At 42.0% G+C, this 27,176-nt stretch overlaps 1 protein-coding gene across 1 annotated transcript; it reads right to left on the bottom strand.

Annotated features, from left to right (window-relative positions):
* Positions 1–24: 24 nt before the first annotated feature.
* On the bottom strand, positions 25–27,176 carry LOC111964066 (myosin-IIIb). Its single transcript, XM_023987751.2, has 25 exons — positions 26,996–27,176; positions 26,200–26,302; positions 25,853–25,978; positions 23,759–23,867; positions 14,679–14,795; positions 14,466–14,566; positions 12,754–12,840; positions 11,901–11,966; positions 11,556–11,669; positions 11,249–11,360; positions 10,778–10,821; positions 10,518–10,583; positions 10,191–10,310; positions 6,896–6,981; positions 6,696–6,743; positions 6,504–6,551; positions 5,854–5,945; positions 5,292–5,390; positions 4,868–4,989; positions 3,912–4,105; positions 3,509–3,598; positions 2,864–3,029; positions 2,334–2,708; positions 1,475–1,547; positions 25–347 (listed from the first exon to the last, which is right to left on the bottom strand). Exons 1-25 carry the CDS (start codon positions 27,058–27,060, stop codon positions 340–342), a joined length of 2,631 nt encoding a protein of 876 aa, XP_023843519.2. The 5' UTR covers positions 27,061–27,176; the 3' UTR covers positions 25–339.

The following is a 27,176-nucleotide window of genomic DNA, read 5'->3' as shown; positions in this document are numbered from 1 at the left end:
GCATGGCCGTGGCCTAAGCTTTTTTAACTGCAGATTTTATTATTATGAAGAAAAAAACTTGACAACCAGATATCTAAAATGTAAAAAACACATTCAGTAAAACAGTGAATGTAAAATTCCCACTGAATAATTTACATACACACATAAAACAATATTCAGAAACTTAAATTTATATTAAAATTGTGACTACATAAAACACTAGTAAAACAAGGAAGTATCTCCTTACAATTTGTTTATAAAAACCTGGTTAATGCTTGACAGAATAAGGTCCAGTTAACTCATTCAGACGGGCAAAAACAACAAATAGCAGCTTTGAATGAACTCCCTCCATCACATGGGTTATGAATCTGCAACAAACAAAAATAGCATAAGTCAGTTTAAATCACTGCTTGGCTGAATATTCTACACGACAGAGACATGTCTGGACACAATATATTGCACAATGCCTTGTTGAGCCCTGCTGGCCAGAACTATGACTAGCAACATTCATACAAATTGTTAAAAGGTTTTAAAAACTATTCTAATAAATACAACAGTTGGCCAATGGTTTACATTTTAAAAACTAATCAGATGTTGACTGAATTATTATAGCACATAAAGTTCAGGGATTTGTGTGGGAATTCAGGTATTAAATGTGTCAAATTACACTTATTTTCTTAGAATGCACTCCTATATACATTTTCTGATGCTATCAGGTATTTAAAAAATATATGTTGCGTTAAAATAAAGAAAATTATATGTGCCTCTTTTGTATAAATACACTGGGTATATTTGCATATATTAATAAAGGGGTGGAACAGGGCAGCAACCACCAAAACCGTGCTCCGTTTAGGCACACCTGCACGGTCTAGACTGCCTCACTAATTACTGTTGTCACGTTCTGTTGCATAATTCAACAAGTGTGTCAATAGCAGGATACCCTCTTGAAAATCAACACGCTTGGCTCTAGATTACACCTATCTATACATACTTTACATGGTTCGCAAGATCAGACACAATATCACTATAATTTGTGTGTTCATTTTCGGCAGTTGCTTTCATTTCAGCACCTCTAGTTTGTAAATATTTCAACTGTACAAAATTATAACATTTTTTTAAATGTGGAAAAAAAATTACATCCATCAAAATAAAGTTATTTCTTCTCTTTCTTGTGATGTAAGTGTCGAGATGTGTTAAATCTCCAACGAAGTTTAAGCATTTTTCTCGATGCAACGGGAAGACAAGGCATTCCATTGAGCCCATTTCAGCCATTACCGGGGTGTGTTTGACAGGTCATTACAAACATTTCTGCGGTCGTAACATTATATCATTTCAATTTAGTCCTGCGACATTTTAGTCGCAGGACTAAAATGAAAGCAATCAATTCAGCGAGGTTTAAGTGACAAGTGGATTCTCCACCCCACAGAGGAAACAGATGGCTGAAAAAGACAGATCCTCAGGTGGGCGAGACATGCGCAAAGCTACTATGACCTACCTGTCCTCCTCCAGGAGGGTTTGGGTGTACTGTGAGAGACAGCGGGGCTCTGTTCCTGGACATCTGAAAAGTGCTGCAGACACAAGACAGAAAAGATCACAAATGCATCCACAATTCTTTATTAATGCAGATTAATGAACACTCGAGGCACAGTACTCCAGCATGAATTGTGTCAGTTTGGCTATGTATTCAGATAATCATGGTTCAGCATAAAAGTCAGCTCCTAAAATCAACCCTGATGTTCCGAAATGATCTGGGTTGGAAGAAAACAAAGACAGGGTTCAACCTACATTGTATGAATTCAAAAAGCCCATTTCGTAATAGTGAATAATGAAGTAGTATGTTGCGTCATGCCAAGTTAAAGAATAGGCCTACAGTGTAGCTATTTTAATGGTTTAACACCATATACTGACTGCTATCTATACGCAGATGTAACTGGCCCAGTTCTAGCGATAGACCAGATGTGCCCAGCCAGTTCTATAGACCCTGACATCCCAAGAAGATGTTTGTGTCATTTCATTGAGAAATTAGCTGAAACGGAGAAATTATGATAGACTGGATCCAGCATTAAAGGGATACTTCAGGATTTTGGCAATGAAGCCCTTTATATACTTCCCCAGAGTCAGTTGAACTCCTGGATACCATTTTCATGTCTCTGCGCAGAGACATAAAAATGGTTTCCACAAGTTAATCAGACTCTAGGGAAGTAGATGGAAGGGCTTCATTGTCAAAATCCTGAAGTATCCCTTTAATACATAGGTCATTAAAGTCTAAACTATATGTCCAATCACCTTATCATTGAACATATTAAGTCTCCCATCTATCCACCCTCTTCCCTTTCCTCATCATTGCCTCTCACCTGTTGGATCTCCCTCATAGCCAATCGGATGGAAGGATACAACCGGGGAAAGGGCCTGCTCTTGCGGTCCCGCTCGCCCTCATCTCCCCACGCTCTTCCCCTCTCCCCATCTCTGAGCCTCCCTCTCAGGGCCTCTCCTCCTCCTCCAGCCTCTGCCCGGTGTCTGCGGTCAGATATCCGCCTGAGGACAGGGGGTCTCTGGGCCTCCAGGTCGGGGTTCTGCCCCGGCGGCAGGAAGAGCTGCTGGAACTCCAGGTGGACCTGATCCGGGCTCGACTCGCCCTCCTCTTCCCCAGACATGGTGCTCCTGCGGTCGACCACGGCCAGGTGATCCAGGCCCTTCAAGTCCTCGTAGTCTGTGTTGTGGTCACATGTCTGGAACAGCAGACAGAATAACATTAGTGCATAAAATGTTTGATTATCCATTCTTAATGTACAGTATTACACACAGGTCCTGCCAGAGCCTGTGCCAACGGTGAGTAAATTCGACAGGAGCCAGACCCTAAAGGGAATTTGACCCAAGTGCTGACCTGTCCACAGGAGGTGGTGAGCAGCTCGTTGAAGGGCTTGATGCCCACCCGGCTGTGGTGCTGCACCAGGTCAGGCAGGGAGGGGTGGGCTTTATCCTCCCCCAGGATCACATACTTCCCGTTGGACTGCATCTCGATCATGTAGTGCCTACATCGGTTTGCCCCCCTGACATCGGATAGATGGAGAGGACAGAAAGTAAAGGGTACATATCGGTCAAACAGGGTGAGGGAGCAAACAGGAGTTAGGGGTTTAATGTCTTATATGTCACCAGAAAGTAAAGGGTACATATCGGTCAAACAGGGTGAGGGAGCAAACAGGAGTTAGGGGTTTAATGTCTTGTATGTCACGCTATAGCGTCGGGTCGTTTTCAGCACACTGTAGTAAAACAATTTAACAAAAAACAAAAATCCCTCTAATGGGACAAGTTCAGTTAGTACCTCCCCATTCCAATCTATATCAAAAAAGTTTACTGCCTACTGAACACAACCCTGTCTTCTGCTCTTGTTCTACTCGTCTGTCAACCCCTTTCAAATACACTTAACTGCACCCTTCCTCAAGGTGACCACTGATCTAATGTGATGTGATGAGAACAAGACCCAGTAGGGGAAGGTCATTTGGATCCAGATAGTCATCCTCAGTCTTACTTGTATGTTAGTGTGTAGCCCTCCCGGCTCTGTCCTACACGAATCAGGAAGCAGCCTACAGGCTTGTCCGTCATCAGATCCTCAGCTTGTCTGGAGAGGAGACATACAGTGTGTTTAAAACCACCCTGAAATCTGACAGAATTAAGTCTGAAGTGTGTATTACTATCCTCGTTGGTACTGGACAGTAAAACAAGGGCAATTCTCCCTCGTGGGGACATTTTACAGGTCCCCATGAGGAAAAGGCTATTTTAGGCTTAGGAGTTAGGGTTACAATTAGGGTTAGGTTTAAGGTTTGGGAAAATAGGATTTTGAATGGAAATCAATTTTAGGTCCCCACAAGGATAGTAAAACATATGCTGTGTGTCTGTGTGTGTGTGTGTGTGTGTCGTCCTGTCTTACTGACCTACGTGTTATCATGCCATGGAACCAGCAGGGGAAGGCACCGTTGCGGACCACCTTGCGGGCCTGCGTCTCCTTGAACCAGCGGATGTTGTCCCTTCTCTTCTTGCTTCTCTCCCTGGCCCGCTCCTCTCCCCCCGCCTGGCCTATCAGCTCAGCCAGCTCACTGTGCACCTCCAGGTTGTCAAAAGGAGTGGCCTGGGAGACACCGAGGGAACCGTATAGGGTCAATCTTAGGGTAGTTTAAGGCTCAGTTTAGGGTTCTATTCAATCAGATCTCATTAGCCAACATCCGCATAGTGGTTGTTTTGGCGGTGTCGGAACTGTGTTACAGCTGTCCAATCCACAAGCAGCTCCTGGAATTATACCTAAAGCAGACATTGCCATTGGCTACATGGAATCGTAATAAGAGAAATCCCATGCAGCCTTGTTTACAAGTTGGAACACTGGAATGTGAGAAGTAATCTACACCTCGATTAGGCTGATAGAAATCCTCATTATTTAGTTGAATGATTTTTTTATTTGAGTGTCATTATTTCTATATATCCTACACTTTCCCGTTCTGAACTTCTAACGTGAGTGGGACGGTTGGACAACTCCAACGCTTGATTTGATTGAATCTAGGCCTTAGTCATCAGCGTGTAGGAGGGGATGTCAGAGGAAAGAGTGGGAGGGCGATTGTCAAAGGGTACAAGATCAGTCAATAGCAGGTTTCAGCTAACATGCTGTCTATGGGCTAGCTAGCACCAGAGATCGAGAGAATAAACATCAGATTACTTTCTGAAAATTACTTTTCACTGTTTCAAATTAATTAAAGGTTGCCAGGGTTTTGAGTGTAGAAACGTACCATCGAGGACCACTTTGGAAACGAGCATTTTAATTAATACTTTCAAGTGATACCCTCTGGGTCCACATTGTTTTTGTATGTCTGTTACCCAAAATAAATTCAATATGGCCCACCTCAAACTGTTTGTTGCGGGGCCGGGGGACAGGGGCCAGGTGGGCAGCTGTGGGCATGATGGAGCGAGGCCGGGGCTGAGGCTTCTTCCTCCTGGGTAGGGGCACGGGTGGAGAGACGGGCCCTGAGACACACACACAATACTTTTGATACAGCACTTATAGAGCTGCATATGGTGAGTGACAAGGATCCTTAACTTCTTGAGTGTTGAAATATTCAAGACATCAAACAGAAATGTCTTTGACAACAAGCATGTAGAGGGGTAGAGAGAGAAAGAGTTGAGGGGTAAAGCGATCAAGAACAAAAATAGAACAGTGGTAGGGAGAAAGAGAACAAGTAGGTGATTGGAAGGAAGGGCGATAGGTGAGCAAGAGTGAGATGAAAGAGGGCAAAAGTGAAAAGGAAAGCGATATTTCGTCTACTTACTCTTGTTCTCCTCCTCCCTCTCTCTCTGAGCCTGCCTCTGTCTGCTCACCTCCAACAGTAGGGACAGGTACTTCCTCCTGTAGCGCAGAGAGAGGTAGTCTGCAGAACACAGCAACAGAGACAATGTGAACAGAAAGCCAGAGGGGGAGAGACAGTGAAGAGAGATTGAGAGAAACATTACTACTGAATGACATGGTAAAGGACCACATTCCGACACAAAATGATGCAACAGTCATTACAGGCCTTGAAATCAAGATACCAGACAGTATAACTGGGAAACTATCATCCATCTAACAGGGTTGTGGGGGGTTGCAACACAAAGACTGCAGGTAGCACTTAAAACAGCAAGTAACTTGCTGATGGCAATGTCTGAAATACATCATGATGGGACATGATTCATCAATGTTAACTTCAATTTATAATAACCTAATCTACCTACCTGCAAGGTTTTCCAGCCTCAGGCCTGAGTTTAAAAGCAGTAACATCTCACAGAGGCCAATGAAGCTGTTTGACAGACATTTGAGAGACTATGTTCCAGATACTATTGATGAGTGACCCTTACTTTTCTGGATGACAAGTGCTGCTTTGCCCAGTCTCTCCAACAGCCTGGACAACTCCTCCTGGTGCCAGTACTTAAAGAACAGACGAGACGACCTGCCATAGTGAGAGAATGTTTGAACAATGTTCATAGATATTAAGTACTATTTGCAGGGGGAATTGTTGCATAGAGCACTGTTAAATTTGAGAAAGATTGAGGTTACCAATTAACTCCAGTAATCATTAAGCCACAATAGTAACTTTGGAACAATTCTAAAGAACAGCAGCAGTAGAAAGCAGGAGCTGGGGACCAAGAGGGTGAAAGAGTGTAACTGAGATAAAGACCTCTACTCAATATAAACCCTGAGCTGACCTCCCAGTACAAGCCAATGACAACGCTAACCTGTTAACTGAAGAATGAGCTGCTTTTGACAGACTGATTTTCACTTGACTGATTGAGTTTGTCTTGAAACTGACATCTTATCAGCACTATTACCTCTAGCGTAAACACATGAAACATCTGATGAGTATAGCCTGAATGACATGCTTTGATGAACGGACAAATTATAAAAAATAAAGTTTTTTTTACAGGAAGATTCAGGAGTAAGTAAGTTAGTCTTCTAGGACTGATTGCCAATTAATTTAACACAACAAGAGCAACTACTGTAGACTTACCCACACTTCCAACCATGTATCTCAGTAGTGTTGAGGATGGACAAGCAGCTGAAAAAGACCCACAAACACAGGTTACATTTGATAAGATGAAACAAAACAGCTACAAAGATCTGTTTAATATCTCAAATGGACGTTGATGTATGTCATATTTTTTTAAATTGCTGGAATGAGAGCAAGTATCTTTATACATACCTTTCCTTGGTTAGTGGTAAATCTGGCTTGATCAGCAGAATGTTATATCTGAAGACAAAGAGAGTTTAGCATGCTACAGCTAAAATAAAACGGCAGTGTACAGAAATATCATGCATACAAATGTATGTGTTGGCCAAGATGACTGAGCTATTTCACAAATAATGCAAAGTTTGAAAAAACATAAATTCACACACACACACCTCTGAGCAAATTCTTTGAATGAGGGTCGCCAGGAGAAGCCATCTCTTCGTATCCTGATGGTTTCCAGCAGGCCGTTGTATCTTAGCTGGAAAATATTTCTTTATCCTTAGTTATCATTTGAATATGTTCCACACAGCCCAAATAGAATCAGGTGTTATTGATGGCCATATTAGAGACCTACTGGACTTATTTGAAACTAAACGCAATCTCAAAGCTGAACAGCAGGTGGCGATGTAACATAATGCACCGTTATGATGATGATGATGATGATGGATGGATGGATGATGATAGGGGGAGTGATTATTGTTTAAAACGCACAAACCACAGATGGTCAAGCAGCTTCAGAATGATAACTATTTTGGCTAGTCTTGAACTAGTCTTTAACTATTCTAGCTTATGGAGGGCAATAGAGCTACAGCACAGAGATCAATGATGAACATTGTAAAAATCTGTATATTATGCCACTATAACCACATACATGGGTTGTTCCACAAAAAGAGTGCCTTTTGCATGCTTTTGATATTTTAAGTAGAAATTGAGCACCAATATTGAATTGTAAAAGCCTGTTATATTAAATGAAGTGCCTTTTAATATAGACCACATGGAGAATTCAACAAATTAATAAAACATCCTGTAAACTTTTATTTTAAAGAAGCCCTGTATCACTTCCAGGAAGATTTTAACCCACTTAATCGAAGTTTCATCATCGTAAAGCCTTGGTTATTTTGTTGCTTTGACAAAGTAATTTCTGAAGATTACTTATTTCATGTGATTATTGATTAATTTACATCTGAACTCTCGTTTTAATATGGTAAAACTATTTTTTATATAATTGTTTAATAGTTAAATAAATCATACAGTAAAAGCAGGTGAGCTGGTTTTACTCTTTTTGGCCATTTCCTGGTGTTTTGTGGAGGTAAACGGAGTGGACCGAGCAAAACACATCAACCCTGTTACCCATAGATAGACAGGCTAGAAATGCTTTAAACTTGCATTCAAATGCTATTCCCTGTTGCACACACCAAGCTTCCATTCCCCCTGTCACAAGGGGATTTATTAATAATTTAAAAATAGTCAACCCTGTTATGGTCAACCCTGTTACTTTATTTGGCACTTCCTTTTCTTTCTTTTTTACCTCTTGAGATGGGAAAATTACTTTTTAAGAAAATTACTCAATTAAGTTGAACATGTGCTCTTTATGACAGAATGTAAACATTGTGTGAAATAAAAAAATATTTACCAAGTTAGACATCTCAAAAGTCACCTTATTGGTGGAATGACCTACATATGTAATGAAAAAGACCTTAAATCAGCTTTAACACAGACTATTCACAGTAATTAATTAACAATAGTTCCAGTTCGACTATTGTCCACCCACCCGCCAATACTGCATTGTACTGTTTTATCAGTTCAGCCCTAGACAAACAAATTAAAAAGCACTACAGATGAGGAGGAGAGGTGAGGGAAGAAAGTCCCCTGGTGTCAGACTAGACAGCAGTATTGACCGGATTCATTGTGCCATCAGGGCTATACTAACCCTCCCCTGGGGCCAAATCCACTTCCTATGTCCATCAGACAGTCACACACTGACCCACTAACCTAGTACCTAGACCAGGGCTTGCAGCAGAATGAATCCGTTGGACGGGCCTTTGATTTAAATAGGCGTGCACATTTTTTCACAGAACATTTTAATTTCTCAAAATCATTGTCACGTGGTTAATCATACAAATCCTCAAGTAAAATTATTTTTAAAAAGATCAATTCAACTAAGGCGAGAGCACCTGTGTCTGCCATATGGACACATTTATCCATTTGCAAAGGAAGTTAAGTTGTGAGGTTACTGTGTGAGGTGAAGAAAACATTTGTGAGAAGCTCAGTTTGTTAGTGGTGGACACAGTGAGTTAAGACAATCAGAAATCATACATTGCCAAATGGACACTGTGTTTGGACACAGCACTGTGTGCTACAAGTGTAGCAGGTTGTGAACTTTGCGAACAATTTTTCCACTCCGAGAAAGAGAACGGTAAATGACTAATTAATAGATGCATTAACAAATTACTGTAACCAAATGACTGGGGATTAACAGTATAATTACTGGGCCTACTGGTGACATATGTAATGGGGAATTGATTACATTTTTTAATAAAAGATCAAAAGGGCAAACACACATAACGAAACCATGAAGGCACATGAATTGTCAGGAGACCACTGAGCACATTCTGGAGAAAGTATTTCGAATGTTTTTATTTAGACAGTAGTAATTATAGAATTTTGGCAAAACATCCATTTACTTTAGGAGAAGCCATTATCCTAACAGTGCACTCGCCAACGTTCCTTTCGCAAGAGTCTGAAACCAGAGCTCTGTATATAACGACAAGATGCTCATGTCTCCACCCTAACAATGGGAGACGTTGTACCAAAGGCGGGAACGCAGGCGACAAGCTTTAGGTCTGCGTATTATGCCCATAAAAACACATAGGGCATATTCTGGCGAGAGCGAGCCCTCTTGCTTCGCCTCTTCCCCTCTGCTGAAACTCTCTCACCGGAGAAAGCATCTTAGTGAGCGAAACAGCACCCCTCTGTCTTACTATATGTAGAAATAGTATGACATGCCATACTATTTTTGTCCAGACAGAATTAGATACATGGTCTACACATACTGAGACAGAGGGGCACGGTTTTGCTCGCTCGGATGCTTTATCTGAGATTGATGAGTCTTTCTGTCGGCGCGCATCAGTCAAATAAAGATCAATATGTTTTTTGGACAGGCAAGGAGGTACGGTACGGCGGGCCCCCTATGGCCCTGACCTAGACCCTGTTACTGCTGCTGCTTAGTCAACCCCTGATTGCCATACTGGGGACTGGGTCATGTTCATTAGGACACACCGGAGCAAAACGCTTTGCTACGGAAAAGGAAAACAAGCATTTCTTATTGCTCAAGTTCAGATAGAAATCGGACTGAACCTTCCATTTCGTGCCCGACTCTGAACACAACCCTGACTCTGAAGTTCACTCAATCTACACTCTTAGGATCAATACTGTGTTATAGATATAACTTTTAGCACTGACAATTATGCACCGTTCACATAGCTTTTGTAATGCACCTTTGCTTAGTTTTTGAAAGCATAGATTATTCTGAAAAAAGGGTTAAACGTTGAGGGCAAAAGTACTGGTGTTGTATCCGTAGGCTTGTGCCCCCAATACTAAAGCATTGGATGATACCTGGTTAATCTTCAGTGTAAGGTAGATATAAACAGTGCAGTATCTGAAAAAATACGATATATTGGTTCTCACCTGGTCCATGACCCTTTTGTTGTCCACCTGGTCAGGAAGCTTGTTGCCGTTAGGTTTGATGCAGCGAACAAAGTGAGGACTGGCCACAAACATCTTCTCCATCAGCACAGCCAGAGAGTGCTGCAAGGAAGACACACATACACATTGTGGAGATTACTAACTTATCTGTGCATCTTTATTTTACAGCAGTCCAGTCTATAGGTAGACATATTTAGGATTTTCAGTTTTGTTCATACTTAGTGCTCAGACATCATTATGAAACCAAATGCTCAGAAATAAGAGGTTTATAAAGCCAGATGTGCTATATAGAGTCAACTTCCATCTGACCTTAAACTGGGCCCCCACCGACTGTTTCCTAGTTGAGTTAAAGTTGTCATCTGCCTTTTGCATGACCTAAAGGAAAAAATGTTAACATCCTTTAAACCACAAAAATCCACTTTCTGCCTCTGACTTGTACTCTAAGAAAGGTCAAAATATGGCCTTGCTGTTAGTTACCAATAATCTCTTATTCTACAGAACCTATCATATTCTGCTGCGCTTCATAATAATAAAAAACAATTGCTGGACTTGTGATCTACAATGCCTACCTTTGCTTTGCGTGGCATCAAGGTCCCTGTCCTGGAGATTGTGGCTGAAAATACATAAAATATAAATCGTATGAATATTAGATACGAGATGCCAGACAGACTGATCAATGTTTTAAACTAGAACAACGCTCAAACTAACCAGAGGCTGTACATGTTATGGTGGTGTGTTCAGATAAGCATAAGCATGTGTTATTTATAAATGCGTACTACATCATTTTCTAAGAGGTGGTCAGGGGGTGTATTTATCCACAAACCCTCATTGGGAACCAGCCCACGTCATTGTGTATCAGCTCTGATTCATGTTAAGCATGTGTACACAACTGATTTAATAGCTACAGTTTAACAAATCACTGTGCAAAAAGACAAATAATCAGAGATTGCATCAGAAATAAAAACAAAGCCATGGACTGGTTCATTTCTGGCTAAACGAAGAGCTGTAGAACACAGACACATTCAGATGGCCTCAAATACCGGCGAAGAGGACACTGAGTAGAGGGGTGACACTGTTGATGAAGAGGTCTCTGATGCTGGCTGGGATGGTATCTCTGTTCATCTCTAGGAAGCCTCCTCCATTATACTGGACCTGGACACAGGAAGTACAGAACACTTACACTTTATTTGAAGTCCATATCTACAATGCTTCATAAACACTCATGAGTTATTATGCAGTCATAATGTAGTATAAGTGTAGTTATAAACAATAACTTATAAATGGCCTATATCAATACTCATAGTGCATTATAAAGTACTATTATAAAAGGCGGGTATGTAACCTCACCTTCCCAGCATAGTGAACCACAGTGAAGAGGGGGCTGCGACTCCGGACCACCTCATAGTGTGGACTGCTTTTAAATTTACTGTTCAACTTGTCCACAAAGTCTCTGTCTGACGCCTGAGGGGACAAATAGGGAAAAGAGATTAGAATTAATACACATAAATTAATATCAGGGTTGGGGTCAATTTAATTTCAATTCAATTCAGGAAGTAAAAATCAGGAAGTACAATGAAATTCTGTAAATTCTGTAATTTGGTGTACTTTCTGAATTGAGTGGAATTGAAATCGAATTGAGCCCATCCCTGATTAATACAGAGATGTATGGGTGTATGGAGACCACTACAGTACCTGAGGAAAGGCACTCTGCTCATCCAGGAGAGAAAGTATCCCAATAGGTTTAGTAAGGATCAGGTCCTGTGGGAGACACACAGTTGTATATGACACAAGGAAAAACACCTAAACAAACACATTATTCTATTGTGAAAATGCATATTTGGGTTAACCTAGCCAATTGTTAACTGGGTAAAACAAACATGGTACACAACTTCATATGACTTTAAAACAGAAGATTCTCACAGTACAAGGAGAATATTTTGTTGTCCTGAAGATTGGTTAACAAGGTTTCCAGGTTTTTATTGACTAGGGCCCCAACACTGTAAAATGGTCTTGAAGTTTTATTGTGCTGAGTAGACATTAATACTGAGAGTGGGTACAGAGAAAATTACCTGTGGATCCAGGTTGTGCATTACTCGCCCTAGGTCCAATAATTACTTGAGTTAGAATTCTTCCCACAACTCCTAATGTGTCCATCTTATCCCATAACTTACAGACAGGCTCTACTCATACCTTCAGCCATGGACAGGGACACTATTTTCTGCCAAATGAAACCAGTGGCTTCTATATAGACAAGAGGATGATGCCACAGGCTGAAAGCTGTAGTGCCTATTAAGCTACTGGCATGTGACTGAACACTGCCCCGTCAGCATTTCCCCTTCCTGGGGTCTCCGTTCTTTTATATCTGCCACTCAGTGGGTTTACACAACCTGTCTGTTTTATTACTGAGCGAGAGGGGGAGGTAAAGAGAGTGAAAGAGAGCGAAAAAAGTATTAGAGAAAGAGTGTAAAGGGGAATGAAAAAAGTTTGAGAGAAAAAGAGTACTACTGTAAGTGATGAAGGGAAAAAATGTGTTGTGTCTTTTTACCAGGATAGGCTTGTTGTCTTTGAAGGAGATCGTCTCCCACTCGATGCCCTCTTCCTTGTATTCATTCTGCTCCATCAGAAAGATGTGCTGCAGGATGACAAATGCATACAAAGACGCATGAACAAATAAAACCAAAAGGACAGCAGGTATTTCCAGTTTCTTTCACAAGAGCTTTGGTCACAGTGGAACATCTTTCATTGGATCAATCTGCTTTGTCCGATCGTTTCATGAGAAGATGGCACATTCAATTGTGTGGCCTTCAGTCACAAAAACGGCAACAGAAGCCCTGAAGCCCTATGCAGTTGTAATCTAGAGATCTGACAGTAGTAAATAACCATAAGCAGATTCCTATGGCATTTGTACCAAATATATTCAGTGCCCACATGGACAGGCCCCAAAGGTAAACTGTGTAATGTTTACTAGCAGAGAGTAGTCCACAGCAGTGTGACTAGTAAAAGTAGACTGTCTTTAACTCCAGCATCCCATGCATACAGTACAGTGAGCTCCAAAAGTATTGGGACAGTGACATGTTGTTTTGGCTCTGTACTCTAGCACTTTGAAATAAAGATAGAATGACTATGAGGTTAAAGTGCATAATGTCAGCTTTAATTTGAGGGTATTTTCATCCATATCGGTTAAAATGTTTAAAAATTACAGCGCTTGTTGTACATAGTCCCCACATTTTAGGGGACCAAAGGTATTGGGACAAATTCACTTATTTGTATCAAAAGTTTAGTATTTGGTCCCATATTCCTAGCACACAATGATAACAATCTTGTGACACTACAAACTTGGATGCATTTGCTGTTTATTTTGGTTGTGTTTCAGATTATCTTGTGCCTGATAGAAATGAATGGTAAATAATGTAGTGTCATTTGAGACACTTATTGTAAATAAGAATAGAATATCTTTCTAAACACTTCTACATTAATGTGAATGCTACCATGATTATGGATAATCCTGAATGAATGGTGAATACTGATGAGTGAGAAAGTTAAAGATGCACAAATATCATACCCCCAAGACATGCTAACCTCTCACCATTACAATAACAGGGGAGGTTGGCATTTTATATCATACCCCCAAGACATGCTAACCTCTCAACCATTACAATAACAGGGGAGGTTGGCATTTTATACTCATACCCCCAAGACATGCTAACCTCTCACCATTACACTAACAGGGGAGGTTAGCATTTTGGGGGGGGGGGTTATATTTATGCCTCTAACTTTCTCACTCATCATTATTCACAATTAATTCAGGAATATCCATAATCATGGTAGCTGATAGTCTGCACATTAACCTAATAGTCATTGTATCATTTCAAATCCAAAGTGCTAGAGTAGAGCCAAAACAACAAGAAAAAAATGCACTGTCCCAAAACTTTGAGCTCACTGTATGTACTGTCGGCCAGCTGACCTAAAATGACATGTTTTTCTGAAGCCTTCCACTGAAAAATAACATTTAAACGAGACACTCTAATAGGCATTTTTGGCCATTTCAAAAAGAAGAACTAATTGTAGACTATGTTCGGATTCCTGTTCCTCTACTAATACTAAATAGACAAGCTGACCACGTGTTTCTTTTAAGTGTTTGGGTCTTATGTTAACAAATGCTACAGGCTGTCATTTTAGGGGACTTAAATAGAGAATCACTTCTAAGGGACCCAAGATGACAGGGCTACTTCTTTGTTTACTGATATTTACACTTACGTGGTTAAAGAAGTACTGCAGCTGTTCATTGGCCAGGTTGATGCAGAGCTGCTCAAAACGGTTCACGGCAAAATTCTCAAACCCAAAAATGTCAAGGATACCTGTATTATATAACAAGAAAATAGAATGGTCAATCTGACATTGACCATCTCTGCTTGAGAAGACGAAAAGAGTTGGAATTTTGTTACATTTAAAGTTTCCCTTGAAACGGACCTATTTCAGTCAGCTCAACGTCAAAGTCAACGTTGGGAGCCAGCAGTTCGTTAACTTTACTGACAATCCAGCCGAATACTCTCCCATAAGCCACTTTGGCAATGGAGTCCCTGGCATCTGCAGATAAACACACAACAACAAAATATTAATGGAGTCAAGTGCTCTTGAAAACATGATTAATAGTAGAGGTTGACCAATTAAATCGGAATGGTCGATTAATTAGGGCCGATTTGAAGTTTTCATAACAATCGGAAATCGGTATTTTTGGACACTGATTTAGCCGATTAAAAAATATATATATTTTTAACACCTTTATTTAACTAGGCAAGTCAGTTAAGAACACATTCTTATTTTCAATGACGGCCTAGGAACGGTGGGTTAACTGCCTTGTTCAGGGGCAGAACGACAGATTTTTACCTTGTCAGCTCGGGGATTCAATCTTGCAACCTTACGGTTAACTTTTATTTTTTAAATTTTTATTTCACCTTTATTTAACCAGGTAGGCTAGTTGAGAACAAGTTCTCATTTGCAACTGCGACCTGGCCAAGATAAAGCATAGCAGTGTGAACAGACAACAACACAGAGTTACACATGGAGTAAACAATAAACAAGTCAATAACATGGTAGAAAAAAAGAGAATCTATATACAATGTGTGCAAAAGGCATGAGGAGGTAGGCAATAAATCGAATAATTACAATTTAGCAGATTAACACTGGAGTGATAAATAATCAGATMATCATGTGCAAGTAGAGATACTGGTGTGCAAAAGAGCAGAAAAGTAAATAAATAAAAGCAGTATGGGGGGTGAGGTAGGTAAATTGGGTGGGCTATATACCGATGGACTATGTACAGCTGCAGCGATCGGTTAGCTGCTCGGATAGCAGATGTTTAAAGTTGAGGGAGATAAGTCTCCAACTTCAGAGATTTTATCAATTCGTTCCAGTCGCAGGCAGCAGAGAACTGGAAGGAAAGGCGTCCAAATTAGGTTTTGGCTTTAGGGATGATCAGTGAGATACACCTGCTGGAGCGCGTGCTGCGGGTGGGTGTAGCCATCGTGACCAGTGAACTGAGATAAGGCGGCACTTTACCTAGCATAGCCTTGTAGATGACCTGGAGCCAGTGGGTCTGACGARGAACATGTAGCGAGGGCCAGCCGACTAGGGCATACAGGTCGCAGTGGTGGGTCGTATAAGGTGCTTTAGTAACAAACGGATGGCACTGTGATAAACTGCATCCAGTTTGCTGAGTAGAGTTTTGGAAGCTATTTTGTAGATGACATCGCCGAAGTCGAGGATCGGTAGGATAGTCAGTTTTACTAGGGTAGTTTGGCGGCGTGAGTGAAGGAGGCTTTGTTGCGAAATGATGTTTAATATGAGTCTGGAAGGAGAGTTTGCAGTCTAGCCAGACACCTAGGTACTTATAGATGTCCACATATTCTAGGTCGGAACCGTCCGGGTGGTGGCTAGTCGGGCGTGCGGGTGCAGGCAGCGAACGGTTGAAAAGCATGCATTTGGTTTTACTAGCGTTTAAGAGCAGTTGGAGGCCACGGAAGGAGTGTTGTATGGCATTGAAGCTCGTTTGGAGGTTAGATAGCACAGTGTCCAAGGAAGGGCCAGAAGTATACAGAATGGTGTCGTCTGCGTAGAGGTGGATCAGGGAATCGCCCGCAGCAAGAGCAACATCATTGATATATACAGAGAAAAGAGTCGGCCCGAGAATTGAACCCTGTGGTACCCCCATAGAGACTGCCAGAGGACGGACAACATGCCCTCCGATTTGACACACTGAACTCTATCTGCAAAGTAGTTGGTGAACCAGGCAAGGCAGTCATTAGAAAAACAGAGGCTACTGAGTCTGCCGATAAGAATATGGTGATTGACAGAGTCGAAAGCCTTGGCCAGGTCGATGAAGACGGCTGCACAGTACTGTCTTTTTATCGATGCCGGTTATGATATCGTTTAGTACCTTGAGCGTGGTGAGGTGCACCCGTGACCGGCTCGGAAACCGGATTGCACAGCGGAGAAGGTACGGTGGAATTCAAGGTGGTCAGTGATCTGGTTTGTTGACTTGGCTTTCGAAGACTTTAGATAGGCAGTGGCAGGATGGATATGGTCTGTAACAGTTTGGGTCCAGGGGTCTCCCCCTTGAAGAGGGGATGACCGCGGCAGCTTTTCCAATCCTTGGGGATCTCAGATGATACGAAGGAGAGGTTGAACAGGCTGGTAATAGGGGGTGCGACAATGGCGGCGGACAGTTTTCAGAAATAGGGGGTCCAGATTGTCAAGCCCAGCTGATTTGTATGGGTCCAGGTTTCCAGCTCTTTCAGAACATCTGCTATCTGGATTTGGGTAAAGGAGAAGCTGGGAGGCTTGGGCGAGTAGCAGCGGGGGGCGGGGCTGTTGGCCAAGGTTGAGTCGCCAGGAGGAAGGCATGGCCAGCCATTGAGAAATGCTTGTTGAAGTTTTTCGATTATCACGGATTTATCGGTGTGACCGTGTTACCTAGCTCAGTGCAGTGGTCAGCTGGGAGGAGGTGCTCTTGTTCTCCATGGACTTTACAGTATCCCAGAACTTTTGGAGTTTAGAGCTACAGGGATGCAAATTTCTGCTTCAAAAAGCTGGCCTTTGCTTTCCTGACTGACTGCGTGTTTGGTTCCTGACTTCCCTGACAGTTGCATATCGCGGGGGCTCTTCGATGCTATTGCAGTTCGCCACAGGATGTTTGTTGTGGCTGGTCGAGGGCAGTCAGGTCTGGAGTGAAACCAAGGGCTATATCTGTTCTAGAAGGATTCTGCATTTTTTTGGACGGAGCATGCTTGTCTAATATGGTGAGGAAGTAACTTCTTAAGAGATTGACCAGGCATCCCTCAACTGACGGGAGTGAGGTCAATATCCTTCCAGGGTACCGGGCCAGTCGATAGAAGGCCTCTGCTCGCAAGAAGTGTTTTAGGGAGCGTTTGCAGTGATGATGGGGTGGTCGTTTGACCGGGACCGGGTAGCGGATACAGGCAATGAGGCAGTGATTTTGGTATTTGGAGGGCCAGATTGTCACGGATATGTCTATTAGGGTGCCCATGTTTACGGATTTAGGTTGTACCTGGTGGGTTCCTTGATGATTCGTGTGAGTGTGAGGGCATCTAGCTTAGATGTCAATAGGACTGCGCGGGGTGTTAAGCATATCCCAGTTTAGGTCACCTAACAGAACAAACTCTGAAGCTAGATGGGGATTCATTCACAGATGGTGTCAGGGCAAGCTGGGAGCTGAGTGGGGTGTCGGTAGCAGCGGCAACAGTGAGGACTTATTTCTGGAGAGATTATATTTTTAAATTAGAATTAGAGCTGTTTTGGGCCATAGACTGGAAAAGTATGACAGATTACTTTGCAGGCTATCTCTGGCAGTAGATTGGCAACTCCTCCCCCTTGTGCAGTTCTAATCTTTGACGGGAAAGTGTTATAGTTGGGGGATGGAATTTCAGAATTTTTGTCGGCCTTCCTAAGCCAGGATTCAGACACGGCAAGGGACATCAGGGTTGGCAGAGTGGTGCTAAAGCGGTGGAGTAGACAACTAGGGAGGAGGCTTCTGATGTTGACATGCATGAGGCCAAGGCTTTTTCGATCACAAGAATGTCAACAATGAGGGTGCCTGGGAATGCAGGCTGTGGGTTTACCTCCACATCACCGAGGAGGAGTACGTAGGATGAGGGGTGCGCTAAAGGCTATCAAAACTGTCGCCTAGAGGTTGGGGACAAGAATTAAAAGGAGCCAGATTTATGGCCGTGGTTAGAATAGATTCTGGGCATAATGTGCAGAAGGGTATGGTGTGGGGCACGCGGTACAGCGGAGGCAAGCCCAGGCACTGGGTGATGATAAGAGAGGTTTGTTCTCTGACATTGCTGGTCTCAATGGGTGAGTGTCACCGCATGTGTGGGAGGATGGGACAAAGGAGGTTCAGAGGTACGGAGAGTGCGAACTACCAGGGGGGTCCATTGCAAACCAAAAACAATGATTACTAGCTGGAACACACGTATACAGCATATTGATATATTGAGAAGAGACATACAGTAAGGCATAAAGTGATTGCAGTCTGTGATTGGGAGAGCTAGCTAAAAACAGGTGAGATAACAGCAGCTAGTCAGCTAAACAGGCAACAGCAGGTAAAAATTGGCGACGACTTAGGCAGAGAGGGTCGGATTAACTACACACAGAGCCTGAGTTAAAACACAGAGCCGACAGATAAAACACAAATAAACAGAATGGAGTACCGTGAATTAATGGACAGTCCGGCAGGCATCAGCTATGTAGCCAAGTGATCATAGTGTCCAGGGGGCAGCCGTAGATGGAGCAGGGAAGCCGCCACTAAGCTAGCACGCGACGTTTAAAGTTAGTAGCCCGGGGGGTGGTCTGCTCAGACGGAGGGGGTCTGCTCAGACGGAGGCCGGTTGAGGGCACAGCGGATGGGGTATTCGTCTGCAGACCAACTAGTCCAACGCTCTAACCACCTGCCTTACATTGCACTCCACGAGGAGCCTGCCTGTTTCGCGAATGCAGTAAGAAGCCAAGGTAAMTTGCTAGCTAGCATTAAAACTTATCTTATAAAAAACAATCAATCAATCATAATCACTAGTTAACTACACATGGTTGGTGATATTACTAGTTTATCTAGCGTGTCCTGCGTTGCATGTCGTGGCAATTTCCTGTATTACCAAATGAGGATAGTTACAAACCACACACCTGTCAGTTATACTTAAACTTAATCTTTAATAATATGAGCTTTACAATAGCCCTTTGACTCTCAGATCAATTCAGTGTCTATAATGAATTCTGAGTCCCTACAGTAGAATAGAAAGATCTTTTATAGCCAAGATACACCCCTCAACTTACATGACGAACCACAGATCTTAGGAACAGTTCACAAAGAAAGACTTTTACTTGAGAGAGGGGTATCCCATAGCCAGATAGCATTCACTATAAATTATCGTTCAGTTTGGTCTCTAAGACGAGGTTCTAATCTCGTTCCTGGTACTTCATAGTACAAAAACATTACCGCATCCAATGCATAACTCAATTGTCAACTCTAGATACTCCCATCTCAAGTAAACCCCCTCTTGACCCCACTCCTGAACAAGCTCACTGAGGGGAGTGATTTGCGCACAAACATTGTGGAGCCAAGTAATTGGTTCACCCATAATCACGCCATCCCTTCACATGGTTTAACAGATACATTCACATATGAAGACAATGTTCCATCCTGTCCTCTTCCCTTTCTGATATTCTGCATAGCACCAGAGACATGTAAAACACAAGCCTGACCTCTCCCCTCTCTGGGCCCCAAATGACTGAGCCCCAGCTAAGAAAAAAGTGCAACTGCCAACACTATAGTCCAAAAGGATACATTCTAATGACAAGTATCTCACATAAGCATATTATGTAAATAAAACATCTTATTTATCTATGTTAACCAACTAATTCATCAGCCACACATATAATCAATGCGGTGCGCATTCGCGAAAAAGGACTGTCGTTGCTCCAACGTGTACCTAACCATAAACATCAATGCCAATCTTAAAATCAATACACAAGTATATATTTTTAAACCTGCATATTTAGATAATATTGCCTGCTAACATGAATTTCTTTTAACTATGGTAATTGTGTCACTTCTCTTGGAACAGAGTCAGGGTATATGGAGCAGTTTGGGCCGCCTGGCTCGTTGCGAACTGTGTGAAGACTATTTCTTCCTAACAAAGACAGCCAACTTCACCAAACGGGGGATGATTTAACAAAAGCGCATTTGCGAAAAAAGCACAATCGTTGCACGACTGTACCTAACCATAAACATCAATGCCTTTCTTAAAATCAATACACGGAAGTATATATTTTTAAACCTGCATATTTAGCTAAAAGAAATACAGGTTAGCAGGCAATATTAACCAGGTGAAATTGTGTCACTTCTCTTGCGTTCATTGCACGCAGAGTCAGGGTATATGCAACAGTTTGGGCCGCCTGGCTCGTTGCCAACTAATTTGCCAGAATTGTACGTAATTCTGACATAACATTGAAAGTTGTGCAATGTAACAGGACTATTTAGACTTATGGATGCCACTCGTTAGATAAAATACGTAACGATTCCGTATTTCACTCAAAGAATAAACGTTTTGTTTTCGAAATGATAGTTTCTGGATTCGACCATATTAATGACCAAAGGCTCGTATTTCTGTGTGTTATATTATAATTAAGTCTGATTTGATAGAGCAGTCTGACTGAGCGATGGTAGGCACCAGCAGGCTCGTAAGCATTCATTCAAACAGCACTTTCATGCGTTTTTCCAGTAGCTCTTCGCAATGCTTCAAGCATTGAGCTGTTTATGACTTCAAGCCTATCAACTTCCAAGATTAGGCTGGTGTAACCGATGTGAAATGGCTAGCTAGTTAGCGGGGTGCGCGTTAATAGCGTTTCAAATCGGTGACGTCATTCGCTCTGAGACTTGGAGTAGTTGTTCCCCTTGCTCTGCAAGGGCCGCGGCTAAGCTATATCGAAGCTATAGCTAAGTATAGCCGAAGCTATACTGTTACACTGGCAATACTATAGTGCCTATAAGAACATTCAATAGTCAAAGGTATATGAAATACAAATGGTATAGAGAGAAATAGTCCTATAATGACTACAACCTAAAACTTCTTAACTGGGAATATTGAAGACTCATGTTAAAAGGAACCACCAGCTTTCATATGTTTTCATGTTCTGAGCAAGGAACTTAAACGTTAGCTTTTTTTACATGGCACTTTTACTTCTCCAACACTGTTTTTGCATTATTTAAACCAAATTGAACATGTTTCATTATTTATTTGAGGCTAAATTTATTTTATTGATGTAATATATTAAGTTAAAATAAGTGTTCATTCAGTATTGTTGTAATTGTCATTATTACAAATAAATTAAAAAATTAAAAAAATTAAAAAATATGCAGATTAAATCAGTATTGAGTTTTCGGTCCTCCAATAATCGGTATTGAAAAATCATAAATCGGTCGACCTCTAATTAATAGTATTTCTATTTCTATTTTCAGCTTCAGTTTATTTTTTTCTTTCCCATTGATGCTAAAGCAGTCAGGCCTGGAGCGAAGCAAAAGTAATCCGCTAACCAAAAATCGTAAAGCACCCTTTACTAGCTCAAATAGCCAACCAACCAGCCTGTTATCAACCCTTACTAAACTTTTGGAAAAAACTATGCTTGACCAGATACAATGCTATTTTACGATAAACAAATTGACAACAGACTTTCAGCATGCTTATAGGGAAGGACGTTCAACAAGCACAGCATTACACAAATGACTGATTGGCTGAGAGACATTTATGATAAAAAGATTGTGGGAGCTGCTTTGTTAGACTTTAGTGAGGCTTTTGACATTATCGATCGCAGTCTGCTGATGGAAAAACGTATGTGTTATGGCTTTACACCCCCTGCTATATTGTGGATAAAGAGTTACCTGTCTAACAGAACATAGAGGGTGTTCATTAATGGATTCCTCTCCAACATAATCCAGGTAGAATCAGAAATACCCCAGGGCGCTGTCTAGGCCCCTTACTTTTTTCAATCTTTACTAATGACATGCCACTGGCCTTGAGTAAAGCCAGTGTGTCTATGTATGTGGATGACAGAACACATGAGCTACTGCAGCGACTGAAATCACTGTAACACTTAAAGAGCTGTAGTTAGTTTTGGAATGGGTGGCAAGGAATAAGTTAGTCCTAAATATTTCAAAAACTAAAAGCATTGTATTTGGGACAAATCATTCACTAAACCGCAACTAAATATTGTAATAAATAATGTGGAAATTGAGCAAGTTGAGGTGACTAAACTGCTAGGAGTAATCCTGGATTGTAAACTGTCATGGTCAAAACATGTTAATACAATAGTAGCTAAGATGGAGAGAAGTCGGTCCATAATAAATCGCTGCTCTGCCTTTTTAACAACAATATCAACAAGGCAGGACCTACAGGCTCTTGACTGTTCAGTCGTGTGGTCAGGTGCCACAAAGAGGGACATCGGAAAATTACAACTGACTCAGAACAGGGTAGCACGACTGGTCCTTAAATGTACACGGAGAACTAACATTAATAATATGCATGTCCATTTTTTTCTTCTTTATTTAAATAAATCTCTAATGGCTCAAAGTGGAGCGATTGACATCATCATTAATTGTTTTTGTAAGAAGTGTTGACATGCTGAATGAACCAAGCTGTCTGTTTAAACTACTAGCACACAGCTCAGACACACATGCATACCCCACAATACATGCCAACGGTCTCTTCAAAATCCCCAACTCAAGAACAGACTATGGGAGTCGCCCAGTACTACATAGAGCCATGACTACATGGAGCAAGCAGCAGAATCAGAGCTTTTTATTTTATTTTTTAAACACCATATGGAACAGTGGAGACTGAGATACACATAATAAGACACGCACTCTACACACGTACATATGGATTTTGTATTGTAGATATGTGGTAGTAGAGTAGTGGCCTGAGGGAACACAGTAAATGTGCTATGAAATGGAATGGAATGTAATATTTTAAAATTGTATACAACTGCCTAATGTTGCTGGACCCCGGGAAGAGTAGCTGCTGCCTTGGCAGGAACTAATGAGGATCTTTAATAAATACAATACAATTTACAGTGGTTGGTCAGACAGACATGGGCCTTCTTTAAACACACGAGGAGAAAGTTGTGGTCCGTTTACCCTCCCTTAATCCTAACCTCAACCATTAGGGTGAAAACACAAAACTGTCCAATATCTTAGGGACATCATTGGCTGGCATTAGTAAGGCACGGCACATTTACTGTATTAAACCGTATCCTGTAATGTTCTTTCATACTGTTCTGGCACTGTCAGGAATGTACACAAACCGTGTGCACTCCAGTTTCATGGAAAGCCCAAATGAATGACAAAACTGGGTTCTAGAGGCCCTACAACAACAGTTAGTAACCATGGTGGTTAATACTGACCCAGGCCCTCCTTTCTAATGGCTAAGGTGATGTGATAAGGGAAGCTGATCCTGGACCAGTGCTTTTCTCCTTACCCTCGGCCTGCTGCTGGTTGTGCAGCCTGCGGATGGCCTCTCCTCTCGTCACAGACAGAGTACAGGTCAGACTCCTCAGCAACTCCTCCTCCTGCACCCCAAACTGACCCTGAGAAGGCAAACACACAAATATTAAAAGGGATACTACAGAATTTTGGCAATGATCCTTTATGATCCGTCATCTACTTCCCCAGAGTAATTTGTATGTCTCTGCATCCAGTATAAAATAAGTTAGAGGTAGTTTCGCAAGCCAATGCTAACTAGCGTTAGCACAATGACTGGCAGTTTATGGTATCTACTAGCATGCTTACAGTTACCATAGACTTCGTCATTGCACTAGCAATTGCGTTAATGACAGTCAACAACTTCCATCAAACTGCACGCAGAGACATACAAATAGTATCGACGAGTTAATCTGATCATGGAAGTATCCCTTTAACACAAAAACATTGGCCTACACAGAAAGTGTACAAAGTACACAAGCTTACACACAATAGCTCCTATATAACCGAGCCCCAAGGCCCTTTTAGCCCAGATGTGGCCCTATTGAACATGCAAAGCTAAGGTCATGGCATTGCTAGGCAATACTATCATGCAAAAACCTGCCAAACATCAAACAAAGACCATCCTCAGACAGCGATACTTTCAGTGAATCAATGTTAAAAAAGGGGAAACAGTCCTAATGCTATAGATGTGTACTATTAGCTCTCAAAAAAGGTATATTTCACTCAAACTATACATTTGCTTCATATCTGGATACCCAGTATTAGTCAGTGGACAGTCAGGAACCAAATATTTTGTGTTTGTCTATATTAGCAACAGTTTAGCATTAGGATCACGAAGGGAGAAGCAATTACAGTGGTGGGACACCTGTTGCTAGCGTGCCCTAATCACCCCTGTTGCTAGAACCCAAATCTCCTCAGTATCCAGATCAGTGAAGATGTTTTGCTCATAATGATGACAATGAAAACTGGGCAAAGACCAGCTGATCCTGCGTCAGGTGGAAGTTAACCTAGCATCGTGAGCAGTACCTCTCCATTAAACTCCAAATATAGCCCCTCGTGACACTGTATCTTATCTAAGCTGGCCAGGTGTTGCCTCAGCCCACTGCCTGCCTGGGAGGGCTGCTAATCAAGAGGGACAGCAGAGCAGGGGGCAATCATTCACCTGTTTAAATAGAAGGCACGCACACACACTATCACCTGTTTAAATAGCATGTGGATCTATGCATACACAAACGAACAGACACAGTAGAACGTTTAAATACCATGGACACACACAAACTAGTTGAAAAGCACACACAAAAAGTGTCAAAACTGTCTCCATGAGACAGCTGCTGCCCATGTCAGAAAGGTCAGAGGTTATTTTGTAAAGAAAGTACTGTAGTGATTGACTCAAAAATCCCCTTGTTTGTTTTTTACCATGTATGCTCAGGACTGATAATCAACCGTTTCTTCCCCTAGCTTAGTCGTTGGACCACTTCCTTCTGCTGTATAAACCACTATCAGATGGACTCTTCTACTGTAAACTGTTGATTGGAACTGTTCTTGTAGTTTATATTTCGCTATGTCAATACCACTGATGAACATTTATGGAGGAAAAGGGAAAAAATGCCTACTGCCATCTTGGAAAACACCAACAGGTCAATAAGTAAATTGCATATGTCAACAGAAGCTGCTACCAAACGAGGCCAAATGGAATTAAATGTTTATTTTATTTAACTAGGCAAGTCAGTTAAGAACAAATTCTTATTTACAATGACGGCCTTCCCCGGCCAAACCCTAACAACGCTGGGCTAATTGTGCACCGCCCTATGGGACTCCCAATAATGGCCGGTTGTGATACAGCCTGGAATCGAACCAGGGTCTGTAGTGACACCTCTAGCACTGAGATGCAGTGCTTTAGACCGTTGGCCCACTCGAGAACCCAAAATGTACTCTGTAGCCACCCATTTTTATTAGCTTATTCATGAATCTAATGGTTTGGCAGTGCTATCCTCTTACGTTCGTAATAATTGATACTGCCAGACCAGCCATTTCCTTGAGAGCAAAAGAAAGAATGGCAGAGAAGGAGTGGAGGAGGATGTAGACTCACGGCTGTGGCTTTGAGCCAGCCCATGGACTTGCCAGTGACCCTGAGCACGTCGGTCTCTGTGGGCTCAAACATGATGTTTCCCAAAGACAGGATCCCTGCCAGGATAGTCATCATGTCTACCTTCTCCTGATGACACAACATATACACATATACAATCAGTCCATCTGTCAGTCAAAACATCAGTCAATCAATTGGTCATTTATCAACTGGTTAATAACATCTAACAATTTGTTTATCAGTCAATCAATCAATTAGTCCAACAAAGTACAATCAGATTCAGATGTTCTCCTCGTGGCTGACATACTGCAAACGGATGGATGAGAAAGAGTTTCAGTGAGAGGTCTTACCTGTTCCTGAAATCCCACCATGTCCATTGCGTTACACACTTCACTGTACTTCTCCCCCCATTTCCTCACTATGTCCTCCGAGCCGTACCGCCCATTCAGATACCTGACAGACACAGCCACACAAACACATTTATACAGATCTGATGAGTGAGCACAGAACACACACATAGGCTATATATGTAGGGGGCATAACGGTCAAGGCATTATGCATATCTGATTGACAAACACTTTGAGGCTTCTACATTGCTGCACTGTATCATAGGGCACTACAACATAGCAGGGCAGCCACTATCGTAGGGCACAACAACTCACTGCATCATAGGGCACTACAACATAGCAGGGCAGCCACTATCGTAGGGCACAACAACTCACTGCATCATAGGGCACTACAACATAGCAGGGCAGCCACTATCGCAGGGCACAACAACTGAATGCATCATAGGGCACTCCAAACACCACATTGTTTAAATAGCTAGCATTTCACTCCAGGCCTAGGCCTGTTCAACTATCAAGAGAAGTGAAATACAAGTAGCATACACATACTGAACAACACTGAGAACTATGTGGCCGCTATTTGTATAAGCCACAAGAACCAAAAAAAGGCAGGAAGGAACATTAAGACTAGATAGAGTTCAAAAACCTTGGTTTATGTCAGGAAAATAAAAAAATATGTTCAGTTATTAAGGTGTGTGACCTATGACTCATGGTGGAAATGTCTAACTTCCCAGACCACACCCAGAGTCATCGCTACCTGTGGAGGAAACGTTGCAGAATGATAACATCACAGTGGACCCACCTGTACTGCGTGGGGTCCAGGAGTCCATACATGTCTTTGTCGTCCGGGGAGATGCCCGCCAGCATGCAGTAGAAGATATGGAAATTTCTCTCGCCCTCATCCTGGTGGACCACACGAGACTTCTCCAGGAGGTACTCGTTGATCTTAGCTCCTTTTACTGTTAAGAGCACAGCACCACACA

This window comes from Salvelinus sp. IW2-2015, linkage group LG5 (assembly GCF_002910315.2).
Source record: "Salvelinus sp. IW2-2015 linkage group LG5, ASM291031v2, whole genome shotgun sequence".
NCBI classification, from domain to species: Eukaryota; Metazoa; Chordata; class Actinopteri; order Salmoniformes; family Salmonidae; genus Salvelinus; species Salvelinus sp. IW2-2015.
This window is presented reverse-complemented; position numbering and strand designations above follow the sequence as displayed.

Coding starts and splice junctions, on each gene's coding strand:
- LOC111964066 (XM_023987751.2), bottom strand. CDS start 27,060: ATGCTGGCGGGCATCTCCCCGGACGACAAAGACATGTATGGACTCCTG. Junction 26,303..26,995: donor CTGGACCCCACGCAGTACAG/GTGGGTCCACTG, acceptor TGTGTCTGTCAG/GTATCTGAATGGGCGGTACG. Junction 6,982..10,190: donor ACAAAAGGGTCATGGACCAG/GTGAGAACCAAT, acceptor AATATTTTCCAG/CTAAGATACAACGGCCTGCT.